This window comes from Dendrobium catenatum, unplaced genomic scaffold, assembly GCF_001605985.2.
Source record: "Dendrobium catenatum unplaced genomic scaffold, ASM160598v2 fragScaff_scaffold_926, whole genome shotgun sequence".
NCBI lineage: Eukaryota > Viridiplantae > Streptophyta > Magnoliopsida > Asparagales > Orchidaceae > Dendrobium > Dendrobium catenatum.
In genome coordinates this window covers 219,645-239,250 of record NW_021319388.1, presented here as the reverse complement: position 1 = coordinate 239,250, position 19,606 = coordinate 219,645, and the positions used below count along the sequence as shown (strand labels likewise).

Sequence of the window (19,606 nt, the reverse complement as noted above, 5' to 3'; positions counted from 1 at the left end):
CTCACAATCAATCGCCCCTTATGACTCTCAATAAGTGTGCTCCTAATAAATCTCCTTGAATCATATGAATCAATAACGAACTCTTTATAACCCCAAATCAATCTCCAACTCCTTCTAACTCTCATCCACTAACGTATATTAAATGAGGTTATCATATCATATATTTGATATTAATCAGTACATTATATCCATGCATTATAAGAAGCACTCATTCATGTTTGTCCGAGGGGCTGCAATTCAAATGAAGATGTGGAACATATAATATGCGGATGCTTGAAGCTTAAAGAAGTTATCCATCATCTAAATCTTTGGGGATTTTGCATCCCACTTATGGATAACTTGGAGCAATGCATTAATTGGCTGGATACTAGTTCTAAAAAGAAAGGTATGGTTGTCAACCTTTATTGCAATTCTGTTTTCTTGAACTGGAAAAGTAGAAACAAATACTTACATGAAGGAGTGGAAGAAAGTTCTAGTTATATAGCTTCTAATGCTATATGCCAAGCTTCAATCTCTTTTTGTTCTAGTCACTTTAATTTGAGCATTTGGGATGTTAACCAGTCGTTTAGACTGTCCAATAATTGGCATCCTCCTCCACCCAATTGGATTAAAGTGAATGTAGATGCATCCCTACTCTCCTCATATAAAGCAGGGATTGCAGCAGTCTTTAGAGACCGTAAAGGAAGATTTCTATATGCTTATGGAAGATATTGCATTCATTTGGACATTTCTCAACTGGAATTGCTAAGCATACATTCCTTAAAAGATGAAATCAAGGATTTGATGTTCAAATACAAAGGCTTAATTATTGAGGGGGACAACGCAAATATCATATCCTTTCTTCAAAGCTCTTGGAAGAAAGGAAGGCATAAGGATGTCGATATGGATTTTATTATGAATTTCAATTTTGTCATTTTTAATTGTATTGGCCGTGAGAATAATAAGTTAGCAAACTTATGTGCTAACTATGCTTTATTTGGTAGCTTTAGTTGGGATGATTTATCTCTTAATAAGGTTCCTCCTTCATTCTTCAATACTTTGAAGGAGGAATCATCAATGTAGGTTCTCTTTTATTGCTTTTTTAATATAATTTAGCTTTGGCTTTTCTTCAAAAAAAGACTAGTAGTATACATTCTTGCATAACTCAATCATATCAACCATTTCAATACATATTAACTTGCAGTCTTATTATGTAAAATCATAGTATAGCCCTTTTCAACCCATTTTTAGTATGTCTTTTTCCCTACTCATTTTACCCAAAAATTCTTATACACATATTTATCCCGTAAAAATATAATAAAATCATATCATATTATTCAGTATGATCAAATCAATAATATACCAAAAGTTATACAATAAAATCTTATTAAATCATGACATAATATATTTTTATAAATTTATGAGAGATAAATCCATAGAAATCAAAATCATCAAAAATAAGTAAGAAGATAGTTAGTTACAACTAGTTAAATAAAATTTGTAACAAAAATGGTGGGCAAATATGACCTAAATACTTTTCTCTCTCCTTTCTCTTCTTCTCCTCCTCCAAATTTTTTTTTCTGGCCAAGCAACCAAGTGAGGGAGGCAATTGGGTGAGGTGTAATGCTGCCACCATCTGAAACAATGTAATGTTAGGTTAAATCTTTATAAAAATATTAATTTTCTCTAAAATCTTCATTTGATACAAATAAAACCCTCTTAGGTTGTCATTTTAGAGAGAGAGAGGGGGGGATTTTAAAGTGAGAAAACTAGGGTTTGGGCGACTTTGGTCCTTTTTTCTACTATCAACCCAATTTAGAAAGTTGTCTAGATCAAAAGAGATCATATTCTATATATCTCGGTTTTTAATATCAAAGTAGATATGAATATTTTAGACATTTTATTATTTGCTTTAAAAAATTTATGGATGTAGACTAGAAAATATTTTATTTTTAGCAAATTGAAAAAAAATTATGGCCTCAAAAAATAATATTATTATAGATTTAAAACTTCAAAATTGTATTTTGAATAGTCCCTCATAATTTATGAAATTCTAAAATCATCAAATTCTACTCAGTTGTTGAATCTGATGACTACAAGTTATGCAATTTTTGAATTTTTATATTTTGATTATTTCTATTATTTTATTAAAATATAATTATATATGTGCTTATTAAGTTGAAATATGTGATTTTGAGGTGTTCTAGATGTTGGAGAAAGTTCTATTATGTAATGCACTAGGAGCTATAAGTGCCTTTATTTCTAAATATCTATTATGTTAAGAATTTTTTTAGTCATAAGGGCCTGTTTTTTATATGCTATCACAAGGAGTTAGAAGGGTCTGAATTCTAATATCTATTTTTTTTAAGGTATAAGAGTCTGAGAGAAATTTATTGATTTCTACTATGATATATGAAGTATTTATTTACTTATATTTTACACAAAGTTTATTTAATTTAAGTTATCTATTTGTATTATTTTATCAAGTAAAATAGCATAATAAATACTTTTAATTTAGTTAAATGAATATTGGATTAAGTATCAAAAACTTTGATAGATGGCTATGATATGTCGAGTTGTGTAAATTCACACCTATTATATATATTCTATTTCAAGTTAGGGCAAGAGTAAGGAGTTAGTCAGGTAGCTGAGATTGTATGAACTAATTTTTAAAATATGTATAAGTATTTTCTAGTTTTCCAATTTTATATAGTCATGATTATTGTCTGTTTTATTATGCTTTATTTCTATTATAGCCATGTGTCATGTCTCAAGATTAAATTAGAAGAATTATCTAATTTATCTTTTTAAATTATCTGTCAGAACTTCATAAATCATCAATATAAATCAATATTCAATGAAAGTAATTAAATATCATACGCATTGAAATATTTCACCATATTTATCCTCCAAAGCACATTTATAATAGCCAAGAGATCACTAACACTCAATAATTCTATCAATTGCTTTTGACTATAAAAGAATAAAATAAAAATTAATAACAAAATAAGAAACTTGAAGATCAATCCAACTCACTTCATAGAGTCATAATCCCTTCATTTACCTGAAATCAATAAAACCACATAATGAGCTTACTGAGCCTAAAAAATCCAAAACTTATTAAGCTTTTAATATAAGAAATTTTCTTTTTTTAAAATACTTTTTCATATCTTTAGGTTATTACATCATGCATTATATTATAGAGATTTTACAATAAATAGATTTTGAAGATGAATAGAAAGAAAAATTATGGATGAGTATTTTTTCTTATTAGAAGTTAATTTGTAGCTCTGCAGTCTATTAGTAATTAAAGAATTCTAAAAAGTTCTCCAAATTAAATGTTTGGCTTAGTATGTCATAATTCAATACGATATAACCCTTTCTACTTGTGGGTTATATTGGATTGGGTTGTGATAGGGCCTTTTTAGTATCATACTGGTAGTTTTCAATAATTGATTATAAGCAAATCTATAGGAATTAGTTTGTAGTTAAGTGATATAGTAATGGGAAGTGTTGGGCATTCATTCTATTTTATTTTCATATGCATATGACATTCAGCTATATGTATTCTTTGTGATTGTCTAATGGATCGGTAAGACCCATATGTGACTGATGGGTAGAGTGTTAGTAAGATTGTATTAGTATAGAGTATTATTCTTATTATTTGTTATGATTTGATATCCCAATTTCAAATAGCATAGTTGATGGATGAGGCTTAGAGCATGATTTTCTATATCAGATTCGATGATATATATACATGCATTTATAGATAATTTTTAGTTTAAATCCTTCAAGGTTTTAGGCATTTGTTGAGCCCAAAGCAGTAGAAGATTGACAAATGAGGCTAGAGAATACTTTGATGGTATGTAGTGTCTTTCTAACTTGGTTGTGATTTAATTGGATAGGGAGGTTGAGCACTAGTGGTTGGGACAATATAGGGCAAAGGTTTACGTAAGGTTGAATTCTTTAATTAGCTGGGAAGAATTCACTTTTATTTTTACATCTTGATTTGTACCTCCATCTCCATAGTAGTAGATATTTCTAAAGCTAGTTCAAGGGAGTAGGACTATTATGTAGTATGAGATAGAGTTCATTACTTTATCCAGCTATGCTCTGCAGTTAGTCCGTTCTTATGAGGAAAAGTATTATAGATTTCTAATAGGACTTCGAGATAGTCTAAGGAAATCATTGGTTTCATTCAATATTTTTAATTTCTCTGAGCTAGTGGAGGGAGCCCATTTAATCAAGAATAATATGACATAAACTAAATAGCAGTTGGCTACTAATAAGAAGAGGATTTGTGTTGCAGCTTCTAGTTGTGATTTTTTTATAAAGAGTAGCAAGTTTGAACCTGGGAATGCTAGGAGAGGTGAATCTTCTATATTAGTTACTAGCGTTGGTGGTGTTGCATGTTCAGAGATTTAGTGATAGTAGGGCACTAGTGTGTCAAAGTTGTCGTAGGAGACATCCAAGGTAAGATTAGGGGTGTCAATTTCGGGTCACGGGTTGGGTTCGGGTCGAACCCGGAACTGACCCGGGTTCAAACGGGTCGACCCTAACCCGACCCGGTTATGTAAACGGGTCGGAAATGCCAACCCGGACCCGACCCGGCGGGTTTTTGACCCGACCCGACCCGGAAAAGCTGATCGTGGGGTCGTCGCAGCGGAGCGATCGCAGCGGGGTGCGGGGTCGTCATGCAGGTTTGTCGCGCGCGGGGCGGTCGTCGCGCTAAGAGCAGTCGCAGCGGGTTCGTCGCGCGCGGGGAGGTCGCGAGGCTGGTGCGTCGCACGCGGAGCGGTCGCAGACGCAGCGGGTTCGCGCTGGTTCGTCGCGCGCGGAGCGTCGCGCGGGGCTAGGACCGCTAGGTCGCGCTACCCAGCGGGGTCACGCGACTCACGCCGACTCACGCGGGGTCACGGGTAGCTGCCGGGGGTTAGGCTAAACCGGGTTCGCGGGTTGACCCGGCAACCCGCCGGGTCAACCCGAACCCGACCCATTTTTCAAACGGGTTGATTTCTGGAACCCGAACCCGACCCGTTTTGAAACCGGGTCGGGTCCAACCCGGATTTTTCGGGTTGGGTCCGGGTCGGGTTTTCGTGTCGTGTCAAATATTGACACCCCTAGGTAAGATATCATATAAGGAGATTAGTGCTTCCATTATTAACAAAAATTAGGTAGTTAAGTGCCTGCATGCAAGACCGAGTAGACATTTTAAATCCCAAGTTGAGAGTTTTGTTAGATCAATTAGGAGACTAAGGATAATTCTTCTATATGTAATTATTGAGGGATCTTCTTGTAGAACTAGTGGAAATTAGAAGGGAGATCATTTGGTAGTGCTCAGAGGTAGCCTAGCAGTTTTTTGCTGTGGTTCTTCTTCAAGCATACGTGTATATTTTGACTTAGTATAAAGCTAGAGATGCTCCAGATATGGTTATAAGTATGAATTTTTTCTAAGATATCTTATCTCATTTTATTTGATTTTAGAGATAGTCACTTATTCATTTTGATAGGTACTTTGACATATTATATTTATTTTCTATAATGTTACTTATTTCATTATCTATTACTCTGCCTGTGGGGCATAGTATGATAACTAATTCAATTTTATTTTCTGACTTAGAGATATTTGATAGAAAATGGAGATATAGTCTTATAATATTATATATATATCTTAGTTTAATGTTATTCTGGGTATAGATTGGTTGAGTATGTATTGCTTTAACAATTAAAGGTGCAACTTATGGAGTTGGTTAACAAAGATTTGTCCATCTTAGTGTGTCCCTGTGGTAGCACTTGGTTTGTTTGTAAAAAAGAAGAATGGTATTAGACGTATGTGCATTGATTATAGAGAATTGAACAAAGATGAAGATTAAGAATAAGAATCATTTGCTAAACATTGATGATTTGTTTGATCATATTATGGGGATCTTCTTATGTGTCTCCATGGTAGTAACTAGTTTATGCTATGCATGTATATCATATAAATCTTGTGATTCATATATATCAAATGTATTTGTATAAATTTTATCAAATGATTATATTAGTCATAGCATATATCTTAAGTAAATTATGTAATTTATTAAAAAAAAAAAATCTGTCATATGCATATGCAAGCACTATAAGCAAGAAAAGACATCAAGTTGTATATGATTTTTTCTATATTTAGTATTGTGGGCCAACTCTATAATCAACTATATCAATCCTATTTCAAAAAATGAGTCATATCACAAGTCATTTAGCTCAAGTGGCTTTCATATTAGAAGACGTCACTTTTTGCCCGTCGGTGTATCATATCATATCAATCTGTCTTCTTATGACTTCAATTAATATCATTTAAGATTACATCACAAATTTTATTTAAAAGAAAGCTTATCGGCCCACCCACATATATAGAGTAATATATCACCATCTAATTTGAATTAGTCAGTCATTTTTTACTAGTCTTTCTTACATACACATATTTCACACCATTCGTGGATCCCCGCTCATGTAATGCCCACCCTAAAAAAAAGTAATGTATAGGAAGGGTAGTTTTGGAATTTTGTGCCACTAAAAAATAATGATTTCCCTAATATGACCAATCCCGCACGTGCCTACCCATCTAAACTGCTTTGCACTTCGCAATTCACGACCTTTGGCATTCACAAATCATGTATTCACAGTCTCAACCTTCGGCATTGAAGAGATCACCGTTCTAGCGGTCTTCATCTTCACAGTCGCAGCCTTCGGCTCTTCAGCATTATTGCTGGTTTAAAGAGGTCGCCATTTTTGTAGCCTTTGTCATTGCAGTTGCATCCTTCGGTGTTCTTGCCGGTTCTTGTATTGAAGGTAAGTTATAGTAGTAGACTAGTAGTCTAGTCTTAAGTGCATATGATTTAACTTTACCTAGTGAATGCTACCATTCTATCTCTTTGTGAATTCTTATACAAATATAACAAATTTACTCATATTCCTACAAATGCTATTCTTAATGAGGGCATTGTCTACTACTGATAGTAGATATCAAAGATATAAGTTGCATTAGCGTGATAAAGCTGCTAATGATTGTTCATGAATTATTGCATAAGAAATTTAGCATTTATACTTAAATTTATTTAACGAATATCAAATGTTGAATTCCTAAAATTCTAAAATGTCTAAATCCATATTTAATACTGGAATTGTAGTTGATTTCAGCTTTTTTTCTAATGTTAATATTTTTCTATCACTATATGCAGCTATAACTAGGAAATTTGTTTCACATATATTGCAATTTTCACCAACATCCTCTTATCAATTTTCTTCTACTCCTGATATGTTGGATATAGTTAATGTTGCATATTCTTTTTTGGGAAATTTACATACATACCACCAGTGGTGGAGCCAGAACATATATCTAGGGGGGCCTAAATTTTTTTTTCCTTCAAATTTTTACATCTTGGCTTAGGACCAATATAATCAGTATTAAAAATGATAAAACTTTAGTTATGAATTAGTTTATTTTCTTCTTTCACAAAATGACTTCAATAATCAAATCACTCGATTTCTGCTAGAACATGTTTAATATATTAACTAAATACGTGCCCCCCCTTGCCCCCCCCCCCCCCCCCCCTCGTGCCCCCCCTTGCCCCCCCCCCCTCCGCCCATGCATACCACTATATAGTTATCATTTTACATATCTAACACCTCCTTTATTAATATTACACTTATACCACTCAAATCTCTATTTCACAACATTTCTACCACTCTCTCTCCAAGCACACTAACGACGTCGTATTTCATGGTTCATGGTAGAGGAGAGCTCCGGCAGATTGTCCGTGAAGTTATTGTAGGAGATATCAAGGAATCGCAACTTCGAGAGTGGCCACAATGAATCCGGAAGCTCACCGGAGAAGTTTTTTCGGCTCAATGTGATCAACTCAAGCACTGACAAACCAGAGAAAATATCCAAACTTAGAAATCCACTGAGTAAGTTGCTCCCCAAGATGTCACAAATTTCTAAGATTACTCAAGCTATCAGGTAACACACCGAATAGGGAATTGAAGCTGAGATCAAATGTAAAGAGAGAAGAGACATTCCCTAGTTCCTGAGGGATGGAGCCAATGAAGCTATTATTAGCAAGAATCAAGGTTTCCAAGTTTGACAAGTCTCCGATCTCCGACAGTACTACTACGGTGATAAAATTAGAGGAAAGGTCAAGGTAAGTGACGTTTTCGATGCTTGAAAACTCTACGGGCATGTCGCCAGAGAGCAAGTTCTAGAAAAGATCAAGAAATGAGAGATTTCTCAACCTGCCTAGTGAGGGAGGGATGCTGCTGGTGACCTAGTTTTCCGCGAGGGAGAGCACCGTGAGGCCAGTGGCTCTGTCGGGAGGGTAAGGTATCTCCCCTTAGATAGACGTGAAACCAAGGTCGTGGATGGCAAGCGACGGCGGTAGGCGGCTGCCGAACCATGGAGACGACGTCGTTAGCGTGCGTGGAGACGAAGTGGTAGAAATGTTGTGAAATAGGGATTTAAGTGGTATAAGTGTAATTTTAATAAAAGAGGTGTTATATATGTAAAATGATAACTATATATTGGTATATATGTAAATTTTCCTTCTTTTTTTTATGCCCGCTATTTTCCTATTGAGGACTTCAATTGAGTGGTTTTCTTCCATCCTTGTATGTATTCAGTATGGCTTGGATTTGAATCCTTTTTCCACTTCTCGATCAGTATTATAGTTGAAGAGAAACAAAATTGATTTGTGTTAGATTGTAATCAAAAGTTGAATTGTTTTTTTTCTGAGATTATATGAAACCACCAATTCTGGAAAATTCATTCAATGGTTCATCAATAGAAACTTTTAAAAAAGTGAGATAAGATCATGAGAATACAACTGAATGCATGATCTTTGCATGGTGGAATTGCTCTAGTTTTCAGGTTTTATGTGAAATTGCCTATCAATAATCTTAATTGTAATATATGATAAAAATTTTGTTCTTATATTAATGTTGTGAGATATTGTGTTTGATTTCTAATTTTAGTGTTTTATTTTGCTAAGATCGTATTAAATGTTTAAAGAATTTTCTCATTCGATATATAATTATTATGCTTTTGACAAATGGATTGATTCTTGAAGAGGAAAAAATATGTTGAGATTGATATTAATAATATCTATGTTTATCTTGGTCTTCGACCATCAATCTGAAGTTATAATGTGATTGAGAGGGATAAATTTTGTAGACCTTATTTATTTAAGGGATTGCATCAACCAAAAAATTAACATTCCCCTCAAACATTGATAGGAAATATTGCACATAGATTTTACTCAAAATAGTTTAAAAATTTTCCTAATTGGATAAAATATATTGTATAAAAAAATATAATTTGTCTTTATTGCTATTTATTTAAGCCTCAAGAGCAAGTTAGTACTTGTTAAGGCGGTGGAGATACATTTGTTGGTGAAGGATTTAAGAATTGGAAGATAAAAGAGAAGATTCGAACACAATAGTGTAAAAAACAAGGCAAGACAAAAATGTGAGGCTTCAATAAAGCTTCGAGAGCAGAGTATTCATGCTTTATGGTTGAGCAAGAAAGAGAAAATTAAAAAAGAATATCACATCATATTAATTGCAAATGTTGACTATGTTTGATTTCTTATTCTCCAAGGGCTATTGTTTCATGAGCATGATAAATTATCTAGTTCAGAAAACTAAGGGAATTATATAGAAATATTTTAGATTCTTGCAAATCACAATAAAGTTGTCAGATAAGTTAAATTTGAAAATGTAAGTGTTAAGTTAAAATTGATTGCACAAAAATTCCAAAAGGAGTTTTATAATTCTTGTTAACCTTATATCTGTATGAGGTCACTAGGACATACCTGGGTTTCTTTCTGGTGACCTAATGATTGGAAGGTATCCACTTCTCAATCATATAGGTCCCAATCAAAACCAAATCCAAGTCTAATCAAATCCAATTCCACCCTTCAATTCAATCTCTAGTCCATCCTTCCACCAACTTTCAAATCATATCAAATCAATCTCAATTATTCATTTGATTATCATTGATGTGGATAATTTAAACTCAACCATTCAATTCCAAAATCCAATCCAAATCCAAGTTTCCAAACCAAATCCTAAGGTTAAGGACCTAGATCCTAAAACCCTTTCTGGGATATTTTTTTGTCACCTTGAAACTCAATCTAATGACCTATGATTTGAGATCTATTAATTGCATATTATTTAGACATGTCTCTAAGACCAACCCATCAAATTTGAGCTCACTATGAGATCCCTAGCCCCAAAAACTGAATTGATTTTTAAAGGCTATAAAACCTTCAAATATTTATAGACTACGCCACTAGACTTGCCATTCAATGGAATTTAGCCTTGGGACTCTTTCCAAACATTCTAACCATATCCGAGGCCTTTTTCAAGACTTATTGATTAGTAATCAACATTTTATTGGATATGATTTGACCTAGAGTTGACTAAGGGTCAAAATGACAAAAATATCTTTTTAAGGGATTTTTGGTCTTTTCCCCAAAACACAACATAGTTCAACCCAATCAACCTTCAAAACCTATCCCAATGGATCCTAAATATCATTAAGAACACATTGGAATCTAACTCACCCTTTGGTTTGATCTGGTTGACCAAGTCAACCATGGGTTCCTAAAGTGGCTCTCAGGGTTTAAACACCATTTTAAACCAAATGACCTCCTCTTAATTTGAAACCACTTCCATTGAGTTCATGTGGTCAACTTGAACTCAATGGATGCAACCCTTGACCATAGGTCAACTTGGTTGACCAAGTCAACCAAGTTTGAGCAAATACACATATATCTTCAACCCATTCAAATCCCTTAACCAAGGCCTTGCCAAGCCTACCCAAACCCATGGGGTGACCCATTAGGTTCCTAGGAGACCCCTCTTGAGGACCCAATACTTGGGCCCACTTGGGTTAGCCATTTGGTCAGACCCAAGTGTCCAAACAGGGCTTCCCCTTGAGTAAAATCCAATTCTAAGCCAATTGGATCAAACCAATGGTGGCATTGGGTCCCCCATGACTCAACACCTTTTCTTAGTTGACCCAGCCCTTGGTCAACTTGGGTTAGGAATTATGCTAACCCAAAGTGGTCTAAACCACTATGGGTTGAGCTATTTCCCAACCTAGGCCTCACCAAACAAAATCAACACCTCCATTATATGACACTAGGTCCAACACACCTACCCTAGTTAGCCCCACCCTTGGGTTGACCTGGGTCAACCTTTAGGCTAACCCAAAGTGGTCAAAACCACTTTGACCCTAACATATTCCTTCCCTAGGTAGAACCAGATCCAATTGACACTTACATCGGGTGCCCCTCGACCAAACACATCTTCTCCATCAATCCCATAACTTGACTCAACCCATGTTGCACCCAAGTTAACCCAAAATGTATAGGTTTGGGTCATCCCGAGCCTACCCATTGAATTGGGTTGCCTCCTTCCCAATTGAACTCACTCTCAACCTCACTATACCCCAACGACATTTCCACCTCAGCCTAACCTGGTTAGTGGCTGGCTGCGAACGAAGCAAATCAAAATTAGATTTGATGGTCCCCTCTTCACAAGCCTTAGAAATAACCTTCTCCAAGGTCTGAATTTGCTCCTTTTGAGCTTAAGAGGTTGACTTAGGTTGTCCCCTCCCAATTGGCAGCCATCCAACGGTTGGCTTGATCAATCTTGACCATCCAAGCTCACGGGCAAAGCTTGAAAAGGGTGTTTCGACCCAGATGTCCCCATTCACTCCCAAGCTTTCAAAAAACTCTCCCATAGTTCCATGAGCATTCCTCTATTGTTCCCAAGCCTCCCAGACTCTTACAACCTTCCATTCGAGCGAAACTATGGTGAAAGCTCTTCACCCTCTGCTTGAAGTCAAACTTCTGGTGGTCTTCTCACCAAGACGTTTGAAGGAGTAGTCTTTGCCATCATCCCCTCAAGCTTTTAGATGGAAAAATCCATTCGTTGGGGCTTTCTACACTATGAGAATTCCTTCCCGAGCTCCTAGCTAGGTTGTGTTGGTCAAGTGTGAAAGGAACTTTCAATCCAATGTAATCCCATAGTTGGATTGAAAGTCCTCATTGTCTTGATCCTTATTGTAAAATTTTATGAGAGTTCACCTACGGGATCTCTCAGATCATATCAGAGAACCTAAATAGCTTCTGGTCTGTACGGGAGGTTGAAGACGTAATCCTAACCATTGATTTTAATCTATAGTTCAAATTATATCTCGTAGTTCTAGACTCCACTTAATTATGGCCGCTCTATCGATGATGCAATGGCTATAATCAATTACACATTTACACAATCATCCATAATGATTAGCTAGCCAATCGGATGGCACCCACATTTAAAGTGCAAGTTGACTGTGTATATTTGAATTTAATTTTACAATAAATTGCATGAAACTTCAATAAATCATATCTCCTTATGTTATTTAGGTGTTCTTAGGCTCATTGGAAATGTCTTGAGGAGACCTATCAAAGCCCTATGATTTTAATACTTGAGCATGCATGAAACTTAAATTATAATAGTTAGAATACTAGGGGTATTTTTATAATTGTGGCATTAGAACAACTCATCCGGAATTGGAATATTGGGGGATTGATTTTGGGCATATCGTTGACATTTCTAAAATTTTTCTTCCATGTTTGATTTGATTAAGGGCCATAAGGTTGATTTGGGCTTAAAGGTCATGATTTTACCCTTAATTTCAAATCAACATATTCACCTATCTAATAATATATAGGGTTTGAGTGTTTATGTCGTGATCATGCTTAGGATAAGGAGTTTAGAGCCACTTATTGCGCCCCATCTCTTGCCCTAGGTAGTGACTCAGGAATTTTCTAAGGTAACCTAGTGGTTACATTTGGTGGTTTGGTTAACCACCTTAGGGCATCCATCTAGGCCCAAATTCAGTGGGCTTGGTCCTTAAGATCAAGTGATCTCATGACCCAAGTTTCATTAGAATTGGTGTCCATTTAGTCCACCAACTAGGAAACCCAAACCCCCCCTAAAATTAACCCTTTTTCTTAATTAATTAATAATTAACTCATATAAAATCCTAAAAATTCACATACGATCTCTAATTACTCATAATTAAACCCTTAATCCATAAAAAATAAAACCCTCATGATCAGATCTCTAATTTAATTTTTAAAAAATATTGATAATAAATTAAATTCATTAATTAAAAATATTTAAAATTTTCAAAAAAAATCCCTATATACTTGAAACATCCCCTTAGATCATTCTTGATCTTTGAGGGTGATTCCAAGAGGTTTGAGACAGAATTGGATCAAAATCTAAAAATTCCCTTAATTAGGCAATTTTAGAAAATCCAAAAATACATTAACTTTGAAAAATCACAAAAAATTATAGAAAAATCCAATTCAATCAAATTCAAAGCCATTCAATTCTAATTAAAATCTACTATTTTTTTAAAATATTAAACCTCCAAAATTGAGTTAAAGTCAAAAGTTAACTCTCTTGTCAATCATAGTTTAAAATTTGGTCAAAACTTTGAAAAATCATAACTTAAAGCAGAAAATTTCAAATCAAGCAAGCTTAGAGTCTAATTACTTACATTAAGGTCTAGCATTTAATAAAAATATTAAAAATTTAGAAATCATTATAGTTTTAAAACTCAACTTTTGACCCCGTAATTAATTTAACTAAATAATTCCAAAAAAATTAAAAATTTAATAATTAACTTCAAGCCCAAGAAAACTTTATTTTAATCACTTAAACCATCAATCAGTACATTTAATTTAAATTTATCAACCTTTAATCCCTAACCAATTAAATCAACTTAATCTATCCTGATTATTTCTGGATATCCTAGGCCTGCGAGGCTATTATCTTAGCCTAAGGGAAGATGAAATAAACTTCATGGTTTCAGTGAGCAACAAAGATATTAATCATTTAACTATTAAAATATACCTAAATTAAGCTAAAATTCATTAACATTTAAACTCAATAATTATTATAATTGTTATAGGTGCTTGAGATGCTTAGCCCCCAAATAAATAAGAGCGTGCTAAATGTGGTTTACATTTTACTACGCATAAATATAAATTTCTTAGGTCTTATTTGATTTTAAATGCTCAAGATAACCTTGCAGGAGAGTTTAGATTTTTTATTTTTATACTGATGTAATTTATTTAAATTTAAATGTTGTGAAAGTTAAATATTTAAGTTGGGATATAAGTATCCAAAATTAGATCTTAAAGAGTTAAGGATACCCCTTAGGGGGATAACCCTTTATCATTTGGAAGCCCAAGTTTGAATAATATTAATACCCAAAGTGAAAAGAATAACCTTCCCATCAGGGGAAGAGTTTTTTTTTTTTTTTCATTTGGGTATATAGGTACAACGAATCTAAGGAGCTCAAAGATGAGAAGGACAAAGATTTTTCCACTCAAAGTCACTTGCGTCTATCCTAGGATTAAAATCTGGATTTATGGTTTGTGGTGTCCGGGCACTTTTAATTTTTATAATTCTGGGTTGTAATAAACAAACAATTTACCTATGGTTATTTATTTAATTGATTTAATTTATTGATGTGGTTAATTTGATTTGAATGTGATTAGGGTTTCCTTTTTTTGTGATTTGCATGTCATTCTTGTTTTAGCTTGGATTCTATCGGAGGCTTCTGAGGGCACGTATAAAATTTTTCTATTTAAAATTAAAATAAAATTTTTAGGCCAATATACAAACTCTAGCGATATAAGAAGTAAGCCCGAAAATGTTGGGAGTCAGCATAAGCATATTTTACCTTCTCCTCCTTATTAGGCACCTCCCCTCCTACGGGTTCTGGCAAACTACCTGGCCTTTGAGGGTGTAGATTTGTCAATAGAATGTTGTGCAATCTCTAAGAAAAAATAATATTTAAGACTTTTTTAAAATTGCTATATTTCATTGTATGCATTCAATCTAGTTGATCAGCACACATTGCATTAGAAACTAATTAAAAGAGTCAAACAATTTTAATTATATTTAATTTAAGTATTTTTACCCCACATAAGTCAAGGGACCAAATAAGATCCGCTCTAGACGTTGGTTACAATTCTCAAAAAACTTAATTACAATGTCTCTATCATTCTTTCATAAAAAATGATCAGACTCATGGATTTTGAATCGACTAGGTGGCTAGCTAGCTCCATAATTCAGGCTGGGGTAAGTGCAAAATTTGCACTACAATAGTTAGGTTCGGGCTACCGTCATTCGATACCCAAAATAGATTTAGGATTCTGGGCATATTATGAATTATAAGATCCCAACATTCGAGAATTTAATCTCAAATTTTTAATAACTTATTAAACTTAAATTAAAATTTCTCTCAATCAAAAAATTTAAAGCCCCACACTTAGATTATGTCGGGGCACTTCTGAATTATTTCATAATCTTTAAGTGTCTCCTACCCCTCTTTCTTTGACTCCAAAAATATGTGTTCAAAACTTGATCCATTCACTGTTGAAACTTCGAACTCACATCCTTTGATATAACTCCTAGAAAATCTCTAAACAAAATTTTTGTCGTTGTTTTAATCGAGAGTATTTGTAGGAGACCCCGATCTCCTATGATGTATGCTTGTAGGAGATTTAACCCCCATATCCACCTTTCAAAATTGATTTTCAAAACTAATTAATTATTCTCTTTTAGGAAACTCAAAATCAACGACGATCGTTATCGTCATGTTCGAATAATCGTTAACAAATGTTATTTTCTTCCTTTAGAGAGATATATCATTTATTGATAAAACTTTGAATATGAAATTAATAATAATTCATCTAGATTAAAGTAGCTAAATATTCAATCGAACTTCATTTTAACCCCTAAGGCCATATGCAGTTCTTTCTTAAATTTGGCTATGATGTTTAAGATGAAATTTCAATTCTAAATATGAACCCTGTTTGGAAATCTTATTTCTACCTCTTGAGGTAGTATATCTTATCTAACGGGTTATTCTATTTTAGAATTGAAATTCAAAGTCAATTTCATATTTTCCAAAGAAGACTAAACCTTTCAAAACTCCCTTTCAACAAAACATATCTAACTTAAAGAAGTGATGTCTTTTTTTAGTTTGGCAATTTTTTATGATGGAAATATTTAGCTAAGAACTTATATGCTAACTCATTCCAAGTTGTTATTTATCTTTGACAATTAATTTAGCCACATTTTAGCTTTATCTCTAAGAAAAATAGAAATAACCTGAGTCTAACGATGTCATCACTAACACTATTATATTTAATGGTTACATGGATTTTTAAGAAACAAGCTATATATAAATTAGGGTCCTCTAAAGGTATCTCCTCAAACTTCAAATTTTGCACCATTTGGATAATGACAGTTTTCAATTTAAAATTAATTGCTTGTATGTTTTGTCTGTTTATGCTTTGATGAATACTCTCAACCGTAAGGTTGGTGTATTTCCTAAGCGATCTAAGTTGCTCATTTTTTAAGTACTGGTTCAATCATTTTAAAGTTTTTTTCCAAAATGTTTAATTATTGTTATTCTTTTTAATGTTCTTTAAATTTCATTGTCAAACAACAATTCTTCTGATTTTCTAATACTATGTATGTAACATTGAGCAACATAATAGAAAATTTAAAATACAGAGCAGTTACAACTAATCACATATCAAAGAAATGCTAAGTTGGTGAAAATTCAAGCAAATATAAATAAAAACAGAAAGTAGAATTAAACTAAAAATTATTTCAGCAATATATATAAAATATAAAGCAGGATAATTAGTTCACTAATTTGTTCCCGACATGGCACCAAAAAACTTGATTATTGGTGTATATTGTGTTTTATATCTCTATAAACACATACAAGGATTTACTTATGTTTATATTCACTAATCAGATGTCACAAGATAGTTCAATTTTTTTTTTAAGTGTAAATCTCATTTAGAATGCAAGTGTGCATTATCATATTAAGTAATAAAGTGATGAATAGAATGTCAATCCCATGATAAACAGTTTAGTAATATCCTAAGTTCACTTTACTATTGCTTACTGTATTGTTTTTTTTCTATTGAGTTAATAGAAAAGCTATTAACAGTTTTAAAAATAAAAACTTCAAAATGCATGAATAAAAGTTTTCTAATTTTTATAAAGTCTAAATCGATGACTCATTAAAAGAACGTAATTACATTAGAGATGATTTTTTCCTATGGTTGGTGTGGATCAGAGAAAATGTCCTCTCGTCTCTATCGAGCTAATTAAAATATAAGTTAGTTGAAAGAACAAGAACGGCTGAAGCTCAAGATAGAAAAAAGAGACCACGCGGAACCAGAGAAACAGAGAAGAAGAAGGAAAAGCTATTATTCATATTCCAGGTGTAATATAGTAGATGTTTAAATAGAAAGCTAAAACAAGAAAATGTATTCCTAGGTACATGTGTAGCAGTCTTATTGAACTGTGCTAACAGCCCCCCACAAATTAAACATTCATTTCTCGAATGGTTAATTTGTTTCGGAGAGCTTCGAAGCAAGAAGCAGTAAATGCATTGGTTAGGATATCAGCAACTTGATCAGAAGAGCTGATATGCTGAAGTGCAATAGAGCCATTGTCCAGGTGTTGCCGGATGAAATGAAAGTCGATCTCGATGTGTTTGGTGCGAGCATGAAAAAAGCGATCTCGATATATATATATTCCATTTTATATTTTTTATTTATAAGCAATCGTTTAGTTGTTTCAGGCTCCTAAGAATATGTTAACCTTTTCTTTCTTTTATAATTATCAATTCACAATAAGGTCAAAAAACATTAAAGAGTGATTTATAAGGAATTCTCATATTTTTATTTGGGTTATTTTAAAAATCAAAGGCTATGAAGATAAATTCAATTAAATGACTAAATTTCTAATATAATGAAAATAATGCTATTATGTGATCCAAAATTTGAATACAATGGGGCAAAATGATCATTTTAAGATTTCCTTTGCTTTGTTGATGGGAATAAAAATTAAGTAAAATTTTAGATCATTTCATACCCTTTTGTTACACAATTAACATCAACGATAATAACAATATCAAGTCTTTATCCTACAATGTGAGGTCAGCTACATGAATACTTTTTCTCCATTGTGTTCTAGTAAGAGTCAAAGTCTCATTGAAGTTTAATAAAAAAGGTCATTTCTAAATTTTTAACCAATTCTTTTTAGGTCCACCTCTACCTTTTTTAACATAATACAAATCTAAGACGTCTACTCTCTTAACCCGGTCATCAGAAAGCCGATGTTTTATGTGCCCAAACCATCTAAGGTGACTCTCTCTAATGTTATATGCCATTGGAGCTACTCCAACATCTTCACTTATATACTCATTTTGCATTATATCTCTAGGAGTGAAGCCACTCACCCACCGGAGTATCCTCATCTCTACAACACTTAATTTTATGCTTCTCCTTTAATGACCAACATTCTACACCATAAAACATTATAGGTCTCACCGCCATCTTATAGAATTTTTCCTTAAGTTTGAGGAATGCTTTTCTGTCACATAATAGGTCCAATGAATTCCTCCACTTCAACCATTCAACTTGTCCTAACATTTATATATTTGTTATAAATGATGATATTTGTGTTTTTGTTACACAATTAACATCATTTATAAAAAAATATATATAAATATATTTTTTTAGCAATTTATAATTCTATAATTCTATATACATTGACTTTAGATTTATTAATGAATAACAATATAATAACTCCATATGCACACATGTTTATGCATGTAATTAATAGTTACTCAATAGGTTTTTATCAAGAGATTTAACCAAGACGATTGCATTTCCCAAGAGGAGACATCGCCCAAAGGAAATGTCAACTCATAGCAAGTTGACTGGTGTTAGCTTGTGAATTCACAACCACTCTCTCACCCAAAAGGATCGTAACATGAAGACCATCTTGGTAGGTTAGAAAAAGACATCATCATCCTCGCAAGTCCCAACGGAGGAGTCATCTTGATCACTTTAGGCCCTTGAGGCCACTCGCCTTGGTAGAGATCGCTTGCCCACATTAGGTCTCCACAGTCAAGGTCATTAGCATATCATTAACATCCTCAATGTAGCCACAAGAAGCACACACATCATAAGCTCTTATCCACAACATCCAGGCTAGAGTCAATTCTGGTTAGCAACTATTTTCACTCAAGGTAACTCACCCATTAGACATGGAGTTTTGAATAACACCTCTATAAAGTCGCTCCCATATCCATAGGACCCGCCTTTGAGTACTTGACTCGCCCATATCACTCATCCTTGAAAACTCGCTAAGGGAACTCACCTCTAAATAATAAGCTACACCAGAGCCCAGGATCCACCTAGAATTTGACCATTTATGTCATGCATATAGGGAGTCTGTAAAAGTCATATCATATACTATACTTTCTATTTATTTTCAAGGGTAGCCTTCCAATGAGCCATTTTAGTTCTATATTTAAATGATAAAGATGCATCCTTTGAATCTTTTGAACCTCGCATGATATGCTATGAGACTCATAGAAATTCTAGAACTTTTTATCACACTCTCCATACAAATTCAAATCTCACCTAATTTTAAGGCTCTCATGTATAATTACTGGCTAAGAAGACCGGGTGTCATCTAAACA

General features: G+C 33.6%; 1 protein-coding gene across 1 annotated transcript; it reads right to left on the bottom strand.

Annotated features, from left to right (window-relative positions):
• Positions 1-7,720: 7,720 nt before the first annotated feature.
• LOC110100516 (probable LRR receptor-like serine/threonine-protein kinase At2g16250) lies at positions 7,721-8,198 on the bottom strand. The gene is made up of 2 exons (XM_020828044.1): positions 7,988-8,198; positions 7,721-7,884 (listed from the first exon to the last, which is right to left on the bottom strand). Exons 1-2 carry the CDS (start codon positions 8,196-8,198, stop codon positions 7,721-7,723), a joined length of 375 nt encoding a protein of 124 aa, XP_020683703.1.
• Between the last annotated feature and the right edge of the window lie 11,408 nt (positions 8,199-19,606).